Source organism: Chelonoidis abingdonii, chromosome 1 (genome assembly GCF_003597395.2).
Source record: "Chelonoidis abingdonii isolate Lonesome George chromosome 1, CheloAbing_2.0, whole genome shotgun sequence".
In the NCBI taxonomy this organism is placed as follows: domain Eukaryota; kingdom Metazoa; phylum Chordata; order Testudines; family Testudinidae; genus Chelonoidis; species Chelonoidis abingdonii.
Window position 1 is genome coordinate 309,763,762 of NC_133769.1, and position 23,176 is coordinate 309,786,937.

The 23,176-nt window shown below is 45.4% G+C and overlaps 1 protein-coding gene across 1 annotated transcript in view; it reads left to right on the forward strand.

The window, feature by feature from the left end:
• The window catches only part of DGKH (diacylglycerol kinase eta), a 276,676-nt gene that overhangs the window by 170,336 nt on the left and 83,164 nt on the right, over positions 1 to 23,176 (forward strand). Inside the window, 2 exon segments of the mRNA XM_075061569.1 lie at positions 5,676 to 5,780; positions 6,117 to 6,249. Coding sequence (XP_074917670.1) covers positions 5,676 to 5,780; positions 6,117 to 6,249 — 238 coding nt within the window.

Genomic DNA, 23,176 nt, shown 5'->3' on the forward strand with positions numbered 1-23,176 from the left:
TGTTACTCATTCCCAGCTTCTGGCAAACAGATGCTAGAGACACCATCCCTGCCCATCCTGGCTAATAGCCATTGATGGACCTATCCTCCATGAATTTATCTAGCTCTTTTTTGAACCCTGTTATAGTCTTGGACTTCACAACGTCCTCTGGCAAAGAGTTCCACAGACTGTGCAATGTGTGAATAAATACTTCCTTTTGTTTTTAACCTGCTGCCTATTAATTTCATTTGGTGACCCCTAGTCCTTGTGTTATGAGAAGCAGTAAATAACATTTCCTTATTTTTTTATTCCACACCAGTCTTGATTTTATAGACCTCAATCATATCCCCCCTTAGTCATCTCTTTTCCAAGCTGAAAAGTCCCAGTCTTATTAATCGCTCCTCATAAGGAAGCTGTTCCATACCCCTAATAATTTTTGTTGCCCTTTTCTGAACCTTTTCCAAGTTCAATATATCTTTTTTGAGAAGCGGCAATCACATCTGCATGCAGTATTCAAGATATGGGCGTATCAGGGATTTATATAGAGGCAATATGATATTTTCTGTCTTATTACCTATCCCTTTCTTAATAATTCCCAACATTCTGTTTGCTTTTTTTGGCTGCCGCTCAATATTAAGTGGATGTTTTCAGAGAACTATCCACAATGAATCCAAGAACTCTTTCTTGAGTGGTAATAGGTAATTTAGACCTCATCATTTTATATGTATAGGTGGAATTATATTTTCCAATGTGCATTACTTTGCATTTATCAATATTGAATTTCATCTGCTATTTTGTTGTCCAGTCACCCAGTTTTGAGAGACCCTTTTGTAGCTCTTCGCAGTCTGCTTGGGACTTAACTATCTTGAGTAGTTTTGTATCATCTGCAAATTTTGCCACCTGTTTACCCTTTTTCCAGCCAATGTGATGGGGCCATGAAAAAGACTAATGTCTAAGAAAGATGAATTCAAACTGGAACGGGTGCAGAGAAGGGGTACAAGAATGGTCAGAGCAATGGAGAAGAGACTCAGAGCTTGACTTGTTTCGCCTAACCAAGTGAAGGCTGAGGGGATATATGATTCCTTTCTGTAAATAGATCAAAGGGATAAAAACCAGGGAGAGAGAGGAGTTATTTAAGTTGAGTGCCAATGCTGACACATGAATAAAGGGATACAAACTGGCCATCAATAATTTAAGGCTTGAAATTAGACAAAGGTTCTAATCATCAGAGGAGTGAAGTTCTGGAATAGCTGTCTAAGGGAAGCAGTGAGGGCAAAAAACCTAACTAGCTTCAAGACTGAGTTTGGTAAGTTTATGGAGGGGATGGTACGATGAGACTACAGTGGTGTGTGGCCTGCCTGTGACTGCTAGAAGCAAATATCCCCAGTTGCTGGAGATGGGACACTAGATGGGGTGGGCTCTGAATTACTACAGAGAATTCTTTCCCATGTGTCTGGCTGGTTGGTCTTGCTGACATGCTCAGTGTCCAACTGATCACCATATTTAGAGTCGGGAAGGGATTTGCCCCCAGCTCTGATAGGCAGAGGTCCTGGGGGCTTTTGCCTTCCTCTGCCGTGTGGTGCATGGGTCACTTCCTGTTTTAAACTAGCATAAATGTTGGAATTTCTGTAACCTGGAGTCTTTAAGTCATGATTTGAGGACTTCAGTAATACAGCCAGAGATTATGGGTCTATTATAGGAGTGGGTGGGCAAGGTTCTGTGGTCAGCAATGTGCGAGTCAGGCTAGATGATCATGATGGCTCCTTTCGGCTTTAAAGTCTATGAGTCTCTCTCTCCTTCTATGGAGGTTGTTCCATATCCCTAATAATTTTTGTTTCCATTTTTGGTACCTTTTCTCTTCCAATTCCAGGGAGAAGAGAAAAAACATACAAATACGAATTGGGTAGGGGTGCCCATCTGTGGAGTAAGAATTAAGTAACAATAGAAAGGAAACTAAATATGATATTGGAATGTAATACCATTGGAAAAAAGCCACTGATGAGATAATCTATTTGTTTGTATACATTATATATATGTTAGTGGATAGCAGATGTAGTTGGGAGGATCTTGTAGGAGGTTTCTTCTGCCTATTTCAAACTATTTAGGCCTGATTGGATAGCCCTAATATTTTACTGAACTTGTTTTTGTGTGAATTTTGTGGTGCTTCATGGAAACCTGTGATATTTGTAGTGAATGAATCATGTCCTAACAAGACTAAAATGGGGCATTCTTGATTTTTATGGTTCCCAAAAAGATAGGAAAAGGGTTTTTATACTATGGGTAAAAGTTACATCAGAGTAATGAAATCTAGCAAAGTATTAACACACTATTTAAGCCCCACTTAAGCCTTTTGTTTAAGAGTTTAGGAGGTATGGAGAGCCATGGGTGGGTCATCTGTGCTGGGATACATTTTAACCCTGTATATTTCAATAAATTCTTAAGTTGCTTACTTTGAATTAGAAACCCGCAGACACTTACAGTGTGCACACTCACAAAGTAAGAGACTTTTTTAAGTGTAAGCACTGTACGCTAAATTTACCTATTTAGCCATGGGACCATGTGACATTACTCATGACATGCCTACATGGGACATTCAGGAAGATTAAGCCAAATTCACTAGAGGTGTGAATTTAGAGTCCTTTATGTTAAACCACATTTAACAGCTGTGTAGATGGTCTCATACAGAAGTAAAATAGCTCTAGTTCGCTTTAAAGTGAACTAGGAGCACTTTATTTCTGAATTAAATCATCCACACAGAAGTTTAATGCACTTTAAATTCAGTCAAATGTAGTTGATCCAGCTTACGTTTTGTGAATATTCCCATATAGAGGGGTCTTCCGCATAGGCACAGACTCCGTGGGTGCTCTGGGGCTGGAGCACCCCCGGGGAAAAATTAGTGCATGCTCTGCATCAACCAGCAGCCAATCTCCCCTCCCCCCACTTCACCTCCCCCACCCCCCCGAGCGCGTCGTGTCCCTACTCCTCCGCCTACTTCCCAGCGCTTCCCTCCGCCAAACAGCTGTTTGGTGGTGCTTAAGACTTTCCAGGAAGGAGGGGGGAGAAGCAGGGATGGGGCCCGCTCAGGGGAGGAGGCGGGGCAGGGGTGGGGACTATGGTGAAGGGGTGAAATGGGGGCAGTGCAGGGGCAGGGGTGGGGTCGAGCACTCACTGGGAACAGTGGAAGTTGGCACCCATAGCCTTCAGTGTAAATGGAGAAGAGAAGGATGGGATATTGTATGGTACATAAGATCATTCTCAACTCAGGAAACCCCTTAAGGATAGAAAGAACCTGAATTCATAGCTTCATTGCTTCTCTTGGTTGGAGGTCAGAAACTTAATGTTATTCCAGCATAGGTATTTTTATTTCATATAACATCAGGTTGTCTTTTTGTTTTGTATGTCTGGCTCCCTTACAATAACCAGACTGGCTGTTCCTTGAAGCTTGTTGTTGGAAGTGCGTGAAGCAGAAAGAATATAAGTAGATTAGTCTTCATAGCCTTTTACGTCCTGTATCTACAAATATGTGGGGCTCTTCCAACTTTCCAGTGTGTTTATTTTAATAGCTCTAATAATAATTTATCTAACATTCATATGTAGCCATCAATTGTATAACTTAATGCCTCTGCTACCGCCTGCTGTAACTTATATGAACAAATATTAAATAAAAATGGTATTGCTATAGGAATATCTGATATGGTTATACATGAGTTATTTGGCAAAGAGACTGTTTGACTCTTTCACATAAGGGATTCTGTATGAATGATATTACTAAAGATTAGAGATCCATGATATATGTATTTGATCTGTATTTTTTTGGAAAAATTATCAAGAGTCTTTCCAGAAGAACTTTAAGGAGCAAAGGTAGTTAAATGTATTTTTGGATTAAATGTGTTTCACTACACTGTCTGTTGGTAGTCAGAAGGAAGGAATTGACATGAAATGCTCTGACCTAGCTGTGTGACTAAGGCAGCCTTGTCCTTACTTTAAAGCTATAAATGAGTATCTTTATTATGGTATCATACAGTATATTGGGAAATAAAGACTGGGGGAAGTATTTGTACAAATAATATCTATGAGTTCGATGAAGCCTGGTGCTTGTTATTGGAACCAGAGTTATATTATGGTTTAATGGCTTCTTTGTGCTTCACTTGATGAGCTGTCAGAAAAACATTTTGAAGTAATAAAGCATCCATTTGGCTCCTAACTGATGAGAGAAGCATTGCTCTTTGCATTAACTGTTATTCAGGAAGAGAGGTGGACAGATGTTAGTAAGTTTTATAAAAAAAAAAAGGGTGGAGAAGACTGAAGGAAATAGAAAACAGAGTGGAGTCCTCCAGTTTCATGTGCAGCTTGTACATTAAAAAAAAAAAAACCTCAAAGGTTTGTGCTGCCCTTCCATGTGACTTGTAGTCTGCTGTATTTCAGTTAGGTTGCTTGTCAGATATATTAAAGTGCAGTTCAGTTTAATGAAAAACTGCATAGCACAAACCAGGAGCAGAGGCTATCTCATGGTCACCGAGTGAGTAAAAACAGTTGTAAATAATTACTTACTAATAATGTATGTATTGTAAATGTTACAAGAACCTTATAAAACCATGAGAGAAAATTAACAGTTTTCCTGTGGTTTATGCTGTTACTTTACTTAGATAATTTCCAAATGTAGGCAGTATGGACAATGAAATACATATTCAGACTGAACAAGGTTTTAGTTTTTAATTTTTGCAGAAGAAGGAAATGACTCTTCCTTTTGATTACTTAGATTTTTATTTTAGATTCCTTCATTGTTCTCAAAGCAACTACAATATCTATTTTAGTGCGGTGCTCAAAATAATTTCTGTGGGAGTTAGCTGATAGTTTTTGGTGCCTTACTGTGATTTTTAATTGTTTATCTACTAGTGAGGGAAGAAAAAAACACCTTTACTCTGAATCTCCAAGATTCAGCAGTCTTCAGATTTCAAGATGAATACAGTATCTAACATCTAAATCCAGACTATTGAACCCCGCACAATATCAACCTGTTCCAAGAGTGCAATGAAACACTGCATAGGCACCATGGCACAGGGTTTGAGCTGTTTTGTTTTTTGCTCTGTCTTTTGATTATACAGCTTGTGTAGGTGTATTCCTATATTAACTCATAAATCAAGTTTTTTTATATTTGATTACAACAATTATGTAAATACAATGTCATCACCAATGTAGGAATGAGAAATGCGCAGAATGTTTATGAATCTCCAGCTTTTGTTTATCAGTATGATTTGTCTTTGTCTACAGTAATTATAGATTTTGCAGTTGCTATAATGTTGTTATGAAACAGAGCTGACATCTGTTTAAAATAATTTATGGAAAGATTTCTTAGCCATTTTAGAGCTTTGCAGGGAGTTTTACCTTTACATCTGGATAAAGAGCTGAAAAAGAGACATAATTAATATTTTTTTTAAAAGCCCATATGAAAGCCCAATATAAATCCTGGGAATTTAAACTAAGAAAAGTTCACTTTACCATTTTAAGACAGTGATTAAAAAACAACAACACACAACTCACTGATATTCAAGGTTTTGATTATCATATAGATTTAGGGTGTGCATTTCACTTGCATCATCGGAGAGAAGAAACATTGGCTTGTCAGATGTTACATTCGGTAATGATCTCCCCTATCTATAAAATTCAGAATCATTAAATTGAGAGGTCTCTTTCAGATAATCACTCCGTTCCGGAGGCTAATATTGTGTGCTGAGAACAGAAAAGAGATGGAGGACTGGATCAGCTCACTGAAGTCTGTACAGTCTAGAGAACATTATGAGGTAAGATAATATCCCTTTCAGTGCATGTTGTTCTTCTTTCAGGATAAATACTGATTTAATATACCAAGATCTACAGTACACAGAACCCAAGACATACAGTCTTGTGGAGTGTGAAAAACCTGTAAGATTAAAATGCAGTTTTTGTTAAACTTTTATTTTACTAATACAATTCATGCTACTATGCTCTTGTTCTGAGGTTTTGAGATAGTTAGTCTCCTTTCAATGTATTTCTTCTCCATATTGAATTTTCCAGCATAAATATGGAATCCTAAGTACTTTCAGTTTCTATCGCTGTGTTCTGTACTTGCAAATTTGTCTTAACTTCTCCTTTACTAGACTGCACAGTTTAATGTGGAACATTTCTCAGGGATGCATAACTGGTACGCCTGCTCCCATGCCCGACCTACCTTCTGTAATGTGTGCAGAGAGAGCCTCTCTGGAGTTACTTCTCATGGCCTGTCTTGTGAAGGTAAAGTCAACATATTTTTCCTTACAACGTCCAATAAGCTAATAAAAAATTAAAAGTCTATAGGCAGGTAATAGTACTGAAAATGCAATGGAGTAAGAAGAAACCTACTCATTGCTATAGAAAGGAGCATTTCTGTTGGTCAGAATAAATGCTAACAGTATGACACACATTATTCACTCTCTGAACATTATTTTCTAGTTCATCTCAATATAAAAGGCTCCTCCTGCTACAAATACCTTCCCCCTCCCCCACTTCCCTCGTATCTGCTTGCCTGAGTGTAAGGTTTTTGAGAGAAGATGAGATTACCGGTACTTTGATTTGCACTTCAAAAATGATGTGGAACAAAAGTGCAACATTTTCTTTCCTCCGTTCTCAGAGTCGATATAGCATTCCTTTGAAAGAAAAAAGGGAAAAATAGAAATATTGTTAATCTCTCATTGGCAAAAATCTGGAACAACAGTTAACTCCTTAGTTGGGTCCATGATCTTATTTCTCCCCAGTTTTTGTTTGATTTGCTACTCTCTTTCTGCTGACTGATATTGTAGTGCAGGCAGGGAGGGTAAAATACACTTCTTCACTGGTCACATAATGGATAAAAAATCATTTATATGTTTTTCATAATTTGATAATTAGAGCTAATATCCACCATCAATAAAAGCTGGGATGGGGCTAAAGGTTCAATGTTAGAGTGCAGGAATTATCTAGCACAGGCACATTTCTATAATAACCTTGAAAATATTCAGTTTTATTTTATCATTTTTTGGTTTTTCACTGTAATTTCTGTGAAAAGCAGTGATATGTCTACCTTGTTTCCTGGAATGTGGCAGTAAATTAAGTGTCAAATATGTCCTTATGGAATCTATATGCCATTTACACACAAGCTTTGGTATTGCTTTTTCACTGGGAAGAAAAATATGTTCTTAATATTCTTGATAATAATCGTTAGACCTTTAATTACAAAATAGTTAACTGCCCAGCAAACTCTTGCTGCTGTATAATAGTGTAAATACGCTATTATTCAGAAATAGATTTTAAGTTGTATGTTACCTAACTACCTGTAGAATTCTGTTCCTGTTATCTGTACTATGAAGTATCTGTACTCAATGGTGTATAGCCGGTAAACTGTGCTAAAGCCAGTGTCAGGTCCCTGTCCTTTAGTGTTCACCATCTGAAGGCATACAGCAGGGTGAAACTGTTCAGGAACATTGATATGAATATACATGTAAACCCCAAGGAGATTACCTAGATTACTGGGGCTCTGTGTGCTGATAGCTCAGGGAGAGGCACACTGTCACTGGTAGGAAAGGGGAGCCAAGGGCAGACTCAGAGTCTGCTCGGCAACCAATAGGGAGTGAGGTGCCCTTCCATGGGAGCTCAGGAGAGGGGAGAAGCCACTTTTGGAGCAGTTTGGGCCAGTCAGGGAGAGGATAGAACTGACTGGGGGAAAGGGGCTGGTGAGCTCCAGGCCTGCTTGCAGGGTTCAGTCTCATCTTCAGTTTGTCTAACTTGGGTACATTAGTGAGTATGAAGTGGTGTTCAGGGTCGGCTCCCTCCAGCTCACACCAAGTTACAAGCCTCTTCTGGTAATCCATACTGAGAATTTACTCAATTTCTCTGAGAAATCAGCAAGAGTAAATTTACGGTCTGAGTTTAAAAGATGGCATCCCAACAGTACCTCCAGTGTAGCACCTCCCACATCCACCTGGTTACCTCCTTTAGTGCCAATCTCCTTACGGGTTTTGATGGACAGGCCTGGATTCTTCTGATTCCCGCCACCCACTCAGTAGGGTGCAACTTATTTTTCTTCCCATATGAATTTATTTGCCAGTGCCTCCACTCCCCTTGCTCCTTCCTGGCAGGGTCACCAGCACAGCTTGGGAAGCCACCAGCACATAGAGCCCCTGGAATCTAGGTAGTCTCCTTGAGGGTTACATATATCACAGAAGTTAGTGACGGTGTAGCTGACATCCACTGTCACTGCTATTTATCATTTCCCATTTAATTTCCCTCAAATAGTTTGCAAATAGTTTTCAGTAATTCAGGAAGTTTTTGAAGTATGATTTTAGGGGACGCAGTATCTAGTGCTTAATCAGAATTCAAATATATTGCATTTACTGTGGTTCCCTTTAAGAGCTAAGTTTTTTCTAGCAAGAATTATTTTTTGTAACCTCGTATATTTCTCCTACGCTCTATGATTCTGTGATTTCAATGCTTGTAGTCCATTGTCCACTAGCTAAGTATCTTTGTTTCTTGCTTCTTAATGTTCTATTAGTTAGCTAGGACTGACTGTTACCTTTACATCAATGTAATTGCGTGCGTCGCTCTTTTTTCCCTTTTTTGAACATTAAAATTACTTTTATTTTGTTTTAGTTTTTGGTTACGTCTCAATTTCTCCTTGATTTTTAGATCTAATTCTTAGTGGCAGAGTAATTTGTTTCCTAATGTCCTTTGGATTCTAGAATGCATTGGTTTATGTGTATATATTCAAATATTCCTTCACCAGCTTCACATGTTCTTAATTTATATTTAAAGAGTCTTCATTCCTTTCTAATCATTCATATATATATATAATCTTAGTGAAGGCAAATTTCATAAAAGGAGTATCTCTACTAGTCATTAATTTAATCTTCCTAATTTATCTATGGATTAACTCACTTTCTAGGATTTGACCCCCTGATATTGTAAAAGCTGTAGTTAATCCCCTTTAATTTATTTGGCTAACAAACTCATTTTGGTTGTTTGCCTGCCTGTACTCTCTTTATAAGTCTTTCATGACTCGGTCCTTGCTTTGTTGTCTCCCTTGTTTGTTTCCAGAACATTTTTAAAAAATTGATATTGCTTGAGCTGACCTTTGTAATACCATGTTGGCCATTTCTTGTACTCTACAGTCTTTTTATCGGAGGTAATGTAGTGGGTATGGCGTCTTTTAGGAGTAACTAGGGTGACCAAATGTCCCGATTTTATAGGGGCTTTTACTCATATAGGCACCTATTACCCCCCACCCCAATCCTGATTTTTTTTATACGTGCTCTCTGGTCACTCTAGGAGTAACCCAGAAATCTTCAATGCCACTTCTTCCCATTACATCTTAATTGCATGTTTTTTTTAATTTGCTAAAACGGTCATGCCTGAAATTTGACACCCATGTACTTCTGTCTTCTGTGGATCCATTTATTTCTATGCTAAATTCAATTAGGGCATGGTCACTGGTTCCATGCTTCCCTGTTATTCACATGTACTCAGTGATTTTCTCCTTATCAGGAGATCCAGGATGTCTTCCTTCTTGTTGGTGTTTCTGGTTTCTGGCACATGAATTGTCTTCTGTGAGCGCAGCATGTTGCAGCACCGTAAAGCGCCAGTGTAAACAGTGCCCCAGCGCTGGGAACTACGCCCCTCATTGAGGTGTGTTTTTTTAGAGTGCTGCGCTGTGACCACACGAGGCATGTTAAAGTGCTGCCAGTGTAGACTAGCTCTTAGATTGATTGTATTGTTTGATTCCTGGTTAGCTGTATTTGTTACCTTGTAGGTAAACAAAATTCTCTCAGTTAATATCTTGCAGCTTAAAAACTTTTGAGAAATGGCCCAGTAATATTTCGTTCCCTCGAGTCCTACTGGTCTGAAGCAGATGTCCAGAGGTGTTTTTCTTCTTTGTTTAATTGTAGCTCATAATTATTTTGGCAATACAGTGCTATTCCTCTAGTTTTTCTTTCCTTTTTATCTCTTCTACGCAGGGCGGTGCAAGGATATATTGTGCCCTTGTCATAAATAGATAGCTAAGGGTTAATGTTTCTTTTACCTGTAAAGGGTTAACAAAGGGAACCAAACACCTGACAAGAGGACCAATCACCAATCAGGACATCGGATTTGTCAAACGCCTCTCTAAGGGGGAGGATTCTTGTGGGTCATTTTTTTGGTCTTGGGTCTTTGTCTGTTTCTGTGCTCTCTCGTCGCTATAGAGGGTCTCATTTCCAGCTCCTTCTAATCTTCTGTTTCCCGTTGTGTACAAAGTTAGCAAAGTATAGTCTTTTTAATTGTTTTGCTGTATTTTGCTCTGTGTATCTGGCTGGTGGAGTCTTTATGTGTATTTGGCTATAAGTACTTTTAAATTGTATTGTTTTGGGTAAGGCTGTTTATCCCTTTTCTATTGTTTATTCATTTCTATAAGTTGAAGCCCTGTATCTAACCATCTAGATTACAGGAAACTGTTTTCTATCTTTTCTTTCTTTTTTATTAAAAGTTTGCTTTTAAGACCTGTTGTTTTTTCTCTAGTTACCCCCAGGAATTGGTGAGAGAAAGGAAAGACAGGGGGGAGGGGGAAACTGCTCTCTGTGTTTAACTCTCCTAGTGTTCCGGGCGGAAGAAGCTACAGGGGGAAGAGAGAATCTTTTCTGTTTCCTTGTCTTTGGGGTTGTCTCTTTGTGGAGGAGGAGACATGCTTCTTGGTATTGTGATGTAAGAAGGTTGCATCAGTAACTCTCAGTTAGCCCAGAGAGAATTTCGGGTGGTGAGAGAGGTGGGGGGAATGTTTATTTCCCTTTGTGGTAAGACTCAAGCCTTGACGTCTTGGGATCCCCGGAGTTTGGGGAGACCAGAGTGAGCCAGAACATGAGAAGTTCTTGGCTGGTGGCAGCGAGATCAATCTAAGCTGGTAATTAAGCTTTAGAGGGGTTCATGCTAGCTTCTCAGGTTATGAACGCAAGGTTCAAATCGGAGTAGGAAGCTATGATAGCCCTAAGCGAAACTTCCATCTTGCTCCCTCCCTCCCCCCCACCAATCATATACATTATACACAATACCACGGTCACAGAGTAACTGTTATAATTAGAATTATGTTTCCGCATTTAAGTTGAGCAAATTTAGAAACAAGTTCCTCCAAGTCAATGCTGTGAGCAATGTCATGTTCTAGTGACAAGGTAGATAGCCAAACAGTCTTTGTTGCACATTGTAGTTCGCATGTATGTTTTTATCAACTTGAGCTTCGAGAATCTTTGCTTACACTGGCCACAGAACTGGGAGAGTCAAGAGGATGCAAAGAGCAATAGCTGTTTTTAGGGACACTATCTGTCAGCTGGGGGTCAGGGCTGTGGGAGGTGAGTGGGGTCACGGGGTTCCAGCTCAGAGGGACTGGGCTCGGAGCTGGGGGTCGGGGTGGTGGGGGATGGGGTTGAGGGGTTTCCAGCTCAGAGGGACTGGGCTCGGAGCTGTGGGGTCAGGGCTGTGGGGGGGATGGGTTGTGAGGGGGTTCCAGCTCGAGGGATGGGCTCGGAGTTGGGGTCAGGGTGCGAGGGGGAATGGGGTGAGGCGGTTTCCAGCTCAGAGGACTGGGTCAGAGCTGGGGTCAGGGCTGTGGGGGGCTGGGGTGAGGGGTCTTACAGGCCTCAGAGGGACTAGGGCTCGGCTGCTGGGGTCAGGGGCTCGTGCGGAGAGGATGGGAGTAGCGGTTTCAGCTAGAGGACTGGGCTCAGAGCTGGGGGTCGGGCTGTGGGGGGTAGGGGTTGAGGTGGGTTCCAGCTCAGAGGACTGGGCTCGGGCTGGTGGTCAGGGCTGTGGTGGGATGGGGTGAGCGGTTTCCAGCTCAGAGGACTGGGCTCGGAGCTGGAGGTCGAGGGCTGTTGGAGAGATGGGGTTAGGGGATTGACATGGGGCACTGAGGCAGCTCAGCTCTGCAGGCTGCGTTCTCTCCAGCATCCAGGCACAAAGCGGAGCAGAGGCAGGGACCAGCAAGGACCAAGGGGCAGGAGCACAGGCACTTGAGGCCAAGCTGTGGAGAAGAAGCACTTACTACTTGCCTGCGCATGAGCATCGGGGCCTCTTTCTTCCTTGCTCCACCAACCACCGCTGAGGCTCTTTTCTCTCCGTGCCCATCGCTGGGGCTGACATGGAGGCTGAGCCAGGGGGCACCCGGTTTCTCAGAAGCCCTGGTGTCGCACGCCCTCGGAGCTCCTGCACGTGCCCTAGCAGAGCTGCGCGAGCTCCTGCCCAGCCGTCGGCGCCCTGCCAGCAACGAGAAAAATGATAGGCGGAGCCCTGCTCTGGGAGGGAGAGGGATTTTGAGCTCTGCCTGCAGCCCAGGGATTCCCCTGGGTCACGCGGCCGCCGGGCAGCCCGAACCTTGGGCTACGCGGCGGCGCCCTGACCAGAGGGCCGCTGGGTGCCGCTGCCACGGCGCACCTGACCCGGGGGCCCCTGGGTTGTTGGCTGCTGTGGCGGCGCGCTGACCCGGGGGGCCCCTTGGGCTGCGGCTGCTGTGGCGGTGCCCTGACCCAGGGGGGCTGGCTGCCGGGCTGCTGCGGCGGTGCCCTGACCAGCGAGGGCCCCTGCGCTGCCGGCTGGCGCGGGAGGCACCTGACCCAGGGGGGCCTTGGGCTGCCGGCTGGCGACTGACCAGGGGGGGGGCCTGGGCTGCCAGCTACTTGTGGCGTGCGCTGACCGGGGGGGGGGGGGGCCTGGGCTGCAGCTGGCTTGTGGGGCCGTGCTGACCGGGGGGGAGGGAGGGCCTGGCTGCGCTCTGTGGCGGGTGCGCTGACCGGGGGGCCCTGGGCTGCTGCTGGCATTGGCGGCGCCCTGACCCAGAGGGGGCCCTGGACGCCGCTGGTGCCTGACCCAGGGGACGCCCTGGGACGCGCGCTGCACGGCGGCGCCCTGACAGGGGGGCCTGGGCTGCGGCTGCCGCTGGGCGGCCCTGCCCAGGGGGCCTGGCTGCGGCTGCCGCTCCGGCGGCGCCTGACCAGGGGGGCCCTGGGCTGCCGGCTCGCCCGCGCGGCGCCCTGACCAGGGGCCGCTGCGGCTGCCTCGGCTGCCGCTGACCGCGGCATGCTCAGACTCCTCTCCGTCCCAGCAGCAGCGGCTTGCTCAAACCATTTAAAAAAAAATTTGGGGGTGCTGCTTTTTTGGCGCCCCCAAATCTTGGCGCCCTAGGCAACAGCCTAGTCTGCTAAATGGTTGCACCGACCTGCTTCTGCGTACGCTATCTACAGTTATCAGATCATCCCACTAAGTATGTGATGTCAGCAAGTCAAGATTGCATCAGCTAGTGTCAATAACATCCTGATTCCTATTGCATTTCTGCACAGACATTAGTACTCAGATAAATTATTGATGTGCCTTGCTTTAGATCTGTGCAGAATAGATTAAGTTTAAATTCTCATTCCATCCTCTTTCAACAACTTTTTTCTTCAAAGTTGTGAAGTTGCCTTATTTAGGAGGTGGGTAAGTGGAGACAGTTTTCAGACAAGAACCATAATAACCACAAAACCCTAAGACGCTCCTTAGCCACCTCCACTATAAGTTAGTATTTATTGGTGCATCTTACTCCTTCCATATCACTTTCTAAGAAATATTGCTCTATGTATATTCGAATAGAATAATAGAGTAAACTCAGCTCACGAGTTTAGTCTGAATAAAATACTTATAGAGAGTCATAAATTTTTCATAACAGAGCTAACATTACCAATTCAAGTCAGACATATCTGGTAAGTAAAGACTTCAGTGTAAATGAGACACTTTCAGCCTTATTTTTACACACACAAGTTACTTAAAGAACATTGTAAGGCTACGTCTAGACTACCCGCGTATCGGCGATTAAAATCGATTGCTTGGGATCGATATATCGCGTCTAGATGAGAACGATATATCGATTCCCGAGCAACGCGTATATCGATTCGGAACTCCACCAAGCCAACGGAGTTCCGAATCGACAGGGGGAGCGCGGGCATCGATCCGCGCGGTGAGGACGGGTGAGATATCCGATCTTAGATATTCGACTTCAGCTACGTTATTCACGTAGCTGAGTGTGTATCTAGATCGATTTCCCCTGTAGTGTAGACCAGCCTAAGATTGCAAGTCACACAATGAAAAGTTAGGAGAATGCTGGAATTAAGGTATCTGTGCACCTTAATTCGTCCCGTAGGTACCTGTGGCATTATGAGCTGTCTTCAGTTAGATAATCACATATTTTTTCCACAGGACCCTGCTCTTCAGTGAACATTGATGGACCTGCTCTGAGGACGAATCATGATTCTTCTTCGAGTGCTGTCCTGTGGGTGCTCCACTCTAGGTGACGGTGCATCCCGGCGCTTCGTCGGAGATTTTCGGTAGCAGTGCCTGGTAGGCGCACGCACCCAGACGGTATCTCTCGTCTAGTTGGAATCTTCCTGAGTGCGTGCGCCCACACCCCCTCAGTTCCTTCTCAAAGCGTCGGCTGCAAGACGGGACTCGGGGCAGTGCCACCTTCTCTTCCTGGTCTCTATAGGAAACAGTACAAAAAACTTAGAGATAATTATTAATTACTTCCCAATTGTTTCCTTCCTTTGTATGTTACATTGTTAGTTATTTAGTTAAAAAAAAAAAAAACACCTCAGGCTTGTCTCCGTTGAGACACTCTCTCGGCCACTCTCTAACTCACATGCCAGGACTAGGTCGTTCAAAAAGTGCATCTCTTGTCAGGACCCATGCCCTGCTCAGATGGCCACTCTCAGTGTGTGAAGTGCCTAGGCGACACCTACATCCCAGCGAAGTGCCTTCACTGTGCGAGCCTTAAATCAAGAGCTCGACGTGACAGGGATCTGCGCCTCAAGATCATTTGATGGAGAAATCCCTGCAACCGCCGTCGGAGACGGGAAAGGTAGAACCCGCTCCCACACGCTCCCCAGCCAAATCTGAACCGGGGGGGCGTATTGCTTCACCTCCCTGGAGCGGAGGCAAGAAGCTAAAGCAGCTCTCAAACGAGACGCTAACAAGGGTAGAGGGTCTCCGGCGAGATCCCTACCCCTGTGCTGACAGCAGGAAAGACAGCTGCTTCAGCCTCTTCAAATGCCTCAGCAACACCTGCAAATGGTCCTGGCATTGTGAGTTAGAGAGTGCCGCGGAGAGTGTCTCAACGGAGACAAGCCTGAGGTGTTTTTTTTTTTTTTTAACTAAATAACTAACAATGTAACTATCTAAAGGAAGGGACATTGGGAAGTAATTTAATTTATCTCTAAGTTTTTTTTCTGTTTCCTATAGAGACCAGGAAAGACGGTAGCACTGCCCCGAGTCCCGTCTCTCAGCTGAGGACGGTTGAGAAGGAAGGGGGGGTTGGGCGCACGCACTCAGAAGATTCCAACCTAGACGAGAGATACCATCTGGCGTGCGTGCGCCCTACCAGGCACTGCTACCGAAAATCTCCGATCGACAGCGCCGGGATGCACCGTCACCTAGAGTGGAGCACCCACAGGGACAGCACTCGAAGAAGATCATGATTCGTCCTCAGAGCAGTCCATCTTGTTCATCTGATGAGGCAGGGTCCTGTGGAAAAAATATGTGATTATCTAACTGAAGACAGTCTCATAATGCACAGGTACCACTAGGGGACGAATTAGGATGCACAGATTACCTTAATTCCAGCATTTCCTAACTTTTCATTGTGTGACTTGCAATCTTAGGCTGGTCTACACTACAGGGGGAAATCGATCTTAGATACACACTTCAGCTACCGTGAATAACGTAGCTGAAGTCGAATATCTAATCGTCATTACTCACCGTCCTCACGCGCCGGATCGATGTCCGCGGCTCCCCTCTCGTTCGACTCTCGCCGTTAGAGTTGGCTGGTGGAGTTCCGAATCTATAAGCGTGCTGCGGGAATCGATATATATCGTGTCTCATCTAGACGCGATATATCGATCCCAACGAATCGATTTTTAATCGCCGATACGGCGGGTAGTCTAGACGTGCCTTACAAATGTTCTTTTAATTAACCTGTGTGTGTAAGAAATAAGGCTGAAAGTGTCTCATTTACACTGAAGTCTTTAATTACCAGATATGTCTGACTTGACATTGTCAATGTTAGCTCTGTTATGAAAATTTATTGACTCTCTATATATTTATTCAGAACTAAACTTCTGAGCTGAGTTTACTCTATTATTTCTATCTTGGAATTATACATAGAGCATATTTCTTAGAAAGTGATATGGACAGGAGTAGAGATGCACCAATAAATACTAAACTTATAGTGGAGTGGGTAAGGAGCGTCTTAGGGTTTTGTGGGTATTATGGTTCTTGTCTGAAAACTGTCTCTCCACTTACCCCACCTCCTAAATAAGGCAGACTTCACAACTTTGAAGGAAAAAAAAGTTGAAGGAGGATGGGAATGAGAATTTAAACTTAATTCTATTCTGCACAGAATTCTTAGCAAGGCACATCATGAATTTATCTGTATTACTAATGTCTGTGCGAAATGCAATAGGAATCAGGATGTTATTGACACTAGCTGGGATGCACAATCTTGACTTGCTGACATCACATACTTATGTGGATGATTCTGATAACTGTAGATAGCGTACGCAGAAGCAGGTCGTGCAACCATTTAGGCAGACTAGGCTGTTGCCTAGGGCGCCAAGATTTGGGGGCGCCAAAAAAGCAGCACCCCCAAATTTTTTTTAATGGTGAGCAGCCCGCTCTGCGCTGGGACAGAGAGGGAGTCTGAGCTGCCGCCGCGGTAGCGGCAGTCAGCAGCCCAGGGTGTCCCCTGGGTCGGCGCCGCCGCGCAGCCGGCAGCCCAGCAGGCCCCCCTGGGTCAGGCGCGCCGCCGCCGGCAGCCGGCAGCAGCCCAGGGCCCCCTGCGCCCGGTAGGGGCGCCGCGCGCGGCAGCCCGGCAGCCAGGCCCTGGTCAGGGCGCCGCCGTGGCAGCGGCGTCCCAGGGCCGTCCCCTGGGTCAGGCACCAGCCGGCGTCCAGGGCCCCCTCTGGGTCAGGGCGCCGCCATGCCAGCAGGCAGCCAGGGGCCCCCGGTCAGCCGACACGCCACAGGCTGGCAGCCCAGGCCCTCCCTCCCCCGGGTCAGCGCACGCCCACAAGCAGCTGCAGCCCAGGCCCCCCCCCCCGTCAGCGCACGCCACCACAGTAGCTGGCAGCCCAGGGCCCCCTCTGGGTCCGTGCGCCAGCCGGCAGCCAGGCCCCCCTGGGTCAGGTGCCTCCGCGCAGCCACGGCAGCGCAGCGCGGGCCCCCTGGGTCAGGGCACCGCCGCAGCAGCCGGCAGCCGCAGGCCCCCCGCTCGTGGCACCGCACAGCACGCGGCAGCCCAGGGGCCCCCCGGTCAGCGCGCCGCCACAGCAGCCAACAACCAGGGGCCCCCCGGGTCAGTGTGCGCCGTGGCAGCCGGCAGCCCAGGGCCCCTGGTCAGGGCGCCGCGCCGGTAGCCCAGGGTTCGGGCTGCCCGCGGCGCGCGTGACCCAGGGGAATCCCTGGGCTGCAGGCAGAGGTCAGAATCCTCTCCCTCCCAGAGCAGGGCTCCGCCTATGCCATTTTTCTCGTTGCTGGCGAGGGCGCCGACGGCTGGCAGAGCTGCGCAGCTCTGCTTAGGGCACGTGGCAGGAGCCCTCCGAGGGCGGTCGACACCAGGGCTTCTGAGGAAACGGGGGCTGCCCCCTGGCTCAGCCTCCATGTCAGCCCCAGCGATGGGCACGGAGAAGAAGAGCTCCGCGGTGGTCTGGTGGAGCAGAGGAAGAAAGAGGCCCCGATGCTCATGCGCAGGCAGTAGTAAGTGCTTCTCCACGCTTGGCCTCAAGTGCCTGTGCTCCGCCCCCTTGGTCCTTGCTGGTCCCTGCTCCTGTCCCTTGTGCCTGGATGGCTGGAGAGAACAGCAGCTGCAGAGCTGGCTGCTCATTGCCCCATGCAATCCCCTAACCCATCTCTCCAACAGCCTGACCTCCAGCTCGCGCAGTCCCTCTGGCTGGAAATCGCTCCCCCTGCCGCCACAGCCTGACCCAGCTCCGAGCCCAGTCCCTCTGAGCTGGAAACCCCTCACCCATCCCCCCACAGCCCGAAGACCCCCAGTCTGAGCCCAGGTCCTCTTGAGCTGGAAACCGCCGTCACCCCCTCCCCACAGCCCTGACACCCAGCTCCGAGCCCGAGTCCCTCTGAGCTGGAAACCCCTCACCCATCCCCCCCACAGCCCTGACCAGGCCCGCTCTGAGCCCAGTCCTCTGAGCTGAAACCCCTCACCCCATCCCCTCGCAGCCCTGACCCCACACTCCGAGCCCAGTCCCTCTGAGCTGGAAACCCCCTCAACCCATCCCCCCACAGCCCTGACCCCAGCTCCGAGCCCAGTCCCTCTGAGCTGGAACCCCTCACCCCATCCCCCCCACAGCCCTGACCCCGCTCCGAGCCCAGTCCCTTGGGCTGGAAACCCCGTGACCCCATCCTCCACAGCCCTGACCCCGCTGACAGATAGTGTCCCTAACAACAGCTATTGCTCTTTGCTCCTCCTATCTCTCCCAGTTTCTGTGGCCAGTGTAGCAAAGTGTCTCGAAGCTCAAGTTGATTAAAACATACATGCGGAACATCAATGTTGCAACAAAGACTTGTTGGGCTATCTACCTCACTAGACATGACATTGTCACGCATTGACTTGGAGGAACTTGTTTCTAATTTGCTCACTTAAAGTGCGGAAACATAATTCTAAATTATAACATGTTACTCTGTGACCGTGTATTGTGTATAATGTATATGATTTGGGGGGGGGAGGAGGGGGACAAGATGGAAGTTTCGCTTAGGGCTATCATAGCTCTTCTACTCCGATTTGAACCTTAGGCGTTCATAACCTGAGAAGCTAGCATGACCCCTCTAAGTTAATTACCAGCTTAGATTGATCTCTCTGCCTACCAGCCAAGCCTTCCAGTGTCTTGGCTCACTCTGTCTCCCCAAAACTTCCTGGGGATCCCAAGACTCAGCGCTCTGAGTCTCTACCACACAAGGACATAAACATTCCCCCACCTCTCTCCCACCCAGAATTTCCTCTCTGGGCTAACCTGAGAGTTACTGATGCAACCTCTTTACATCACAATACCAAGAACATGTCTCCTCCTCTTCACAAAGAGACAACCCCAAAGACAAGGAAACAGAAAAGATTCTCTCTCTCTTCCCCTGTAGCTTCTTCCCGCCCTGGACACTAGGAGAGTTAAACACAGAGAGCAGTTTCCCCCTCCCCCCTGTCTTTCCTTTCTCTCACCAATTTCCTGGTGGGTAACTAGAGAAAAACAAAGGCTCTTAAAAGCAAAACTTTTAATAAAAAAAGAAAGAAGAATAGAAAACAGTTCTCTGTAATCTAGATGGTTAGATACAGGGCTTTCAACTTATAGAAATGATAAAACATAGAAAAGGGATAAACAGCCTTACCCAAAACAATACATTTAAAAGTACTTATAGCCAATACACATAAGACTCCACCAGCCAGATACACAGATGCAATACAGCAAAACTTAAAAGACTATACTTTTGCTAATTTTGTACTTACAACTGGGAAACAGAAGATTAGAAGGACTGGAAATAGACCCTCTCATAGCTGAGAGAGCACAGAACAGACAAAGACCAAGACCAAGAAAAACCCAAATTCCCTCCCTTAAGCTTTGAAAATCGATTCTGATTGTGACTCTTCGTTTCCATTGCTGAAAGATCAAAGGGCACGGCTATCTCTAAACAACGTCTATCCAAGTGGATCTCTGACTGCATCAGATCCTGTTACCGTGCAAAGAATCTTCAACCGCCCGATAACATTAGAACTCATTCCACTAGAGCCATGTCGGCTTCCATTGCCTTCTTACACAACGTTCCCATTTCTGATATCTGTAGAGCGACTACATGGTCATCTGAACACACGTTTGCAAAATACTATGCTCTCACGCAAGATACCACGGCAGATGCAATAGTAGGCCATACAGTACTATCTTCAGTACCCCCTGCCGCATCTCCAAAGTCCCACCAACCTTAGTGGGTACTGCTACACATTCACCTAGAGTGGAGCACCCACAGGAACAGCACTCAAAGAAGAAGAGAAAGTTACTCACCTTGCAGTGACTGAGGTTCTTCGAGATATGTGTCCCTGTGGGTGCTCCACTCCCCACCCTCCTCCTCTCTACTTTGGAGTACTAGTATGATGCTCCACGGTAGAGAAGAAACTGAGGGGGGTGTGGGGCGCACACACTCAGGAAGATTCCAACTAGATGGGAGATACCATCTGGGTTGCATGCGCCCCAACCAGGCACTGCTACCGAAAATCTCCGATCGACAGCGCCGGGACGCACCGTCTCCTAGAGTGGAGCACCCACAGGGACACACATCTCGAAGAACCTCAGTTACTGCAAGGTGAGTAACTTTCTCTTGTGTTGTGTAGGAGGCTGAGTGGTAGGACCTTTGCCTCATTTCTTGTAGAAATTGGAAGTGAATGAGGCAGTGGATTGTATGAAGAGAAAAGATCTTTAATTGAATGCAGCGCTGGAGGTCTGAATTCTATCTCTACCTCTGCCACAGAATTTCTGTGTGATGTTATAAGCAAGTCACTTAAACCAAACTTTTCTTGGTGGTCATTAATTGTGTGTTCCTCATTTTCTGGGCATACAACATGAGACCCTGGGGTCTGATTTATGGAAGTACTGAGTACTCACAACCTCAGCTGAAGTCAATGGGAGCTGAGCTTTGAACATATATAGTACTATATGCTGCTAAGTGCACTGAAAAATCAGGTCCTAAGCATCTCTGTTTAGGCATCCAAAATTAGTGGTTGCTTTTGACCTATTCTCTGTGTACCTCAGTTCTTCATCTGTAAAATGAGGGTAATGCCACCTGCTCATCTCACAGGATTGTTGTGATGTGAAGATAAGTTTCTAGAGCACTCAAATTCTATAGCAATGAGTGCCATAGAAGAGCTCATGAGGAAATTAATAATTGTGTATTCAGAGCAGGGTTTGAATAATATGAATTAAATAGGGCTAAGGCCACACATTGAACATTGAGGATAAAAGATAACGCTGAATAGCTGCTTGTTGTTTGTGCACTGTCCATCCTGTGCACTGAATGAGACTAGGGTCCTGTGGGGAAAAATAGTATGTGATTTTATAGTTAAAGACTTTATCATAATGCATATGCACAGGGGACTCGAATTAAGGTTGCATAGACAGCCTTAATTGTGGCATTTCCTAACACTTGAGTGCCTGACCATTCAATCTTAAATGTTTTTAACATAGTTTGTGTGTGTGTAGTGTATAAATATTTTATTATTAGCTGACTAAATTTACATGACAATGAGGAAACTAACAAGGGATCTCCAAGTTATTTTCCTAAACAGGTTTATCTAATACAGGCTGCAATTCGAGTGCTTTGAATTGTGTTGTTTTCACGTCAGTGTTTGAATTTCTTTTCAGTGTGGATTTTTAATCCCAGTATTCTTGGAAACAAAATAACAGCTTCTGTGGACTCTCATGGGACAACTGTTTGTTTCTTGACAACATAAACTATGGGTACCAGAACAGCGATCTCCTTGTCAGTTTCAAAAGTTTGGCTTTAGCTTTTGAAGTCAGGAAAAACGTTCCAAGTAAGCAGCTGTTCTTTGAAAACTACCAAAAAGAAACTTTGTAAAACGACAGAGAGAGGCTCGGCAGGACATGCAGATTTTTTCAATGCAGTATAATTAATAAATCAGTCAAGAAAATGATATATCTTATGCAAAACCATGTTATAACAAAGATGTTTGTTTTCAAAGCAAGAGGTCCCATGACAGTGTTCCATTTCATTAACTTTATTTCTATCATACCTAATAATTGCTATAAATTTTAATTATTGTGTCTGGCAACAGATGTTGGTGAAACTGTGACAATGCCAACTAGTTACATGGTCTACTTAATTGCTTTTCAAGGAAAAATGTTATATATTACAGTTAATCAGAGAACTTTACCAAGCAATTTACACTTTTTAATAATATACTGTATATTTATGAATAACCTGGTTTCTGACTGGCTGCATTTTTCTTTTCCTTTTTTTTTAAGCTTTATCAGCAAATTGTCAGCTGACATCCAGAAATATAACTGGATGCTACAGAACTGGGTGCTACAGAACTCATTTATTAATTAGCCCCAGTATCATTTGAGATAGGAGCACTTAAAATGTAACATTTGCAAAGCTCTGTGTTAGTTACGGTTGAATTCCACTTTTCTTTATAAATCTTATCTTTAAATGGTGGCATTGCTAAAAGGGACACTATGAACAAGTTCATAATTTACAAAAACTTCTATTTGTAAAAACTCACAAATTGCAAGACTTCTTCCCTATTATTCATTTGTTCTATTCCACCAATCACCCTTATTTCTGACAGTGTTTAACATACAGGGTGACAGGCATTGTTTTCTGGTGGTGGGTGGGTTTATAGATGTGACTGTCTTTAGGCCATAGGTGCCTCTTTAAGAAACCCTCCCCAAAACTGGGACTGTCCCTGTAAAATCGGAACATCTACTCACCCTACTCTTGCATAGGAGGACAGGCGAGGTTGGTGAAGTGGGAAGCCTTGGTTCTGCAGCCCCTCACCCCCAACCATGTGCTCAAAATCACAGCTGAGCTGATGTACAGGGGGAAGTAAGCTGCTAGGTCGAAAAGTAGCACAGCTTGCTTCCCCTGGAGCAAGAGTCAAGTAGACTCCAGATTGTGACTGAGTCAGTTTCATTTCTGGTCTGCTTCTCAGGTAGCACAACTGCGCGTGAGCTGATTTTCAGTGGCACTCACACTGCCTGGGTCCTGGCTGCCGGTCCGGGAGCTGGGCATTTTAATTTAATTTTAAATGAAGTTTCTTAAACGTTTTAAAAACCTTATTTACTTTACATACAACAATAGTTTAGTTATATATTATAGACTTTTAGAAGGAGACCTTCTAAAAATGTTAAAATGTATTACTGGCATGCGAAACCTTAAATTAGAGTGAATAAATGAAGACTCGGCACACTGCTTCTGAAAGGTTGCCGACCCCGACATAGTACATGAAAACAGGGCCGGCTCCAGGCACCAGCATCCTAAGCAGGTGCTTGGGGCAGCAATCTGCAAGGGGCGGCAGTCTGTGTGTGTTTTCCCCCAAGCAGCGGCCGAATTGCCACCGCGGACGGCGGGGGCAATCCGTGTGCCGCGTTTCTGC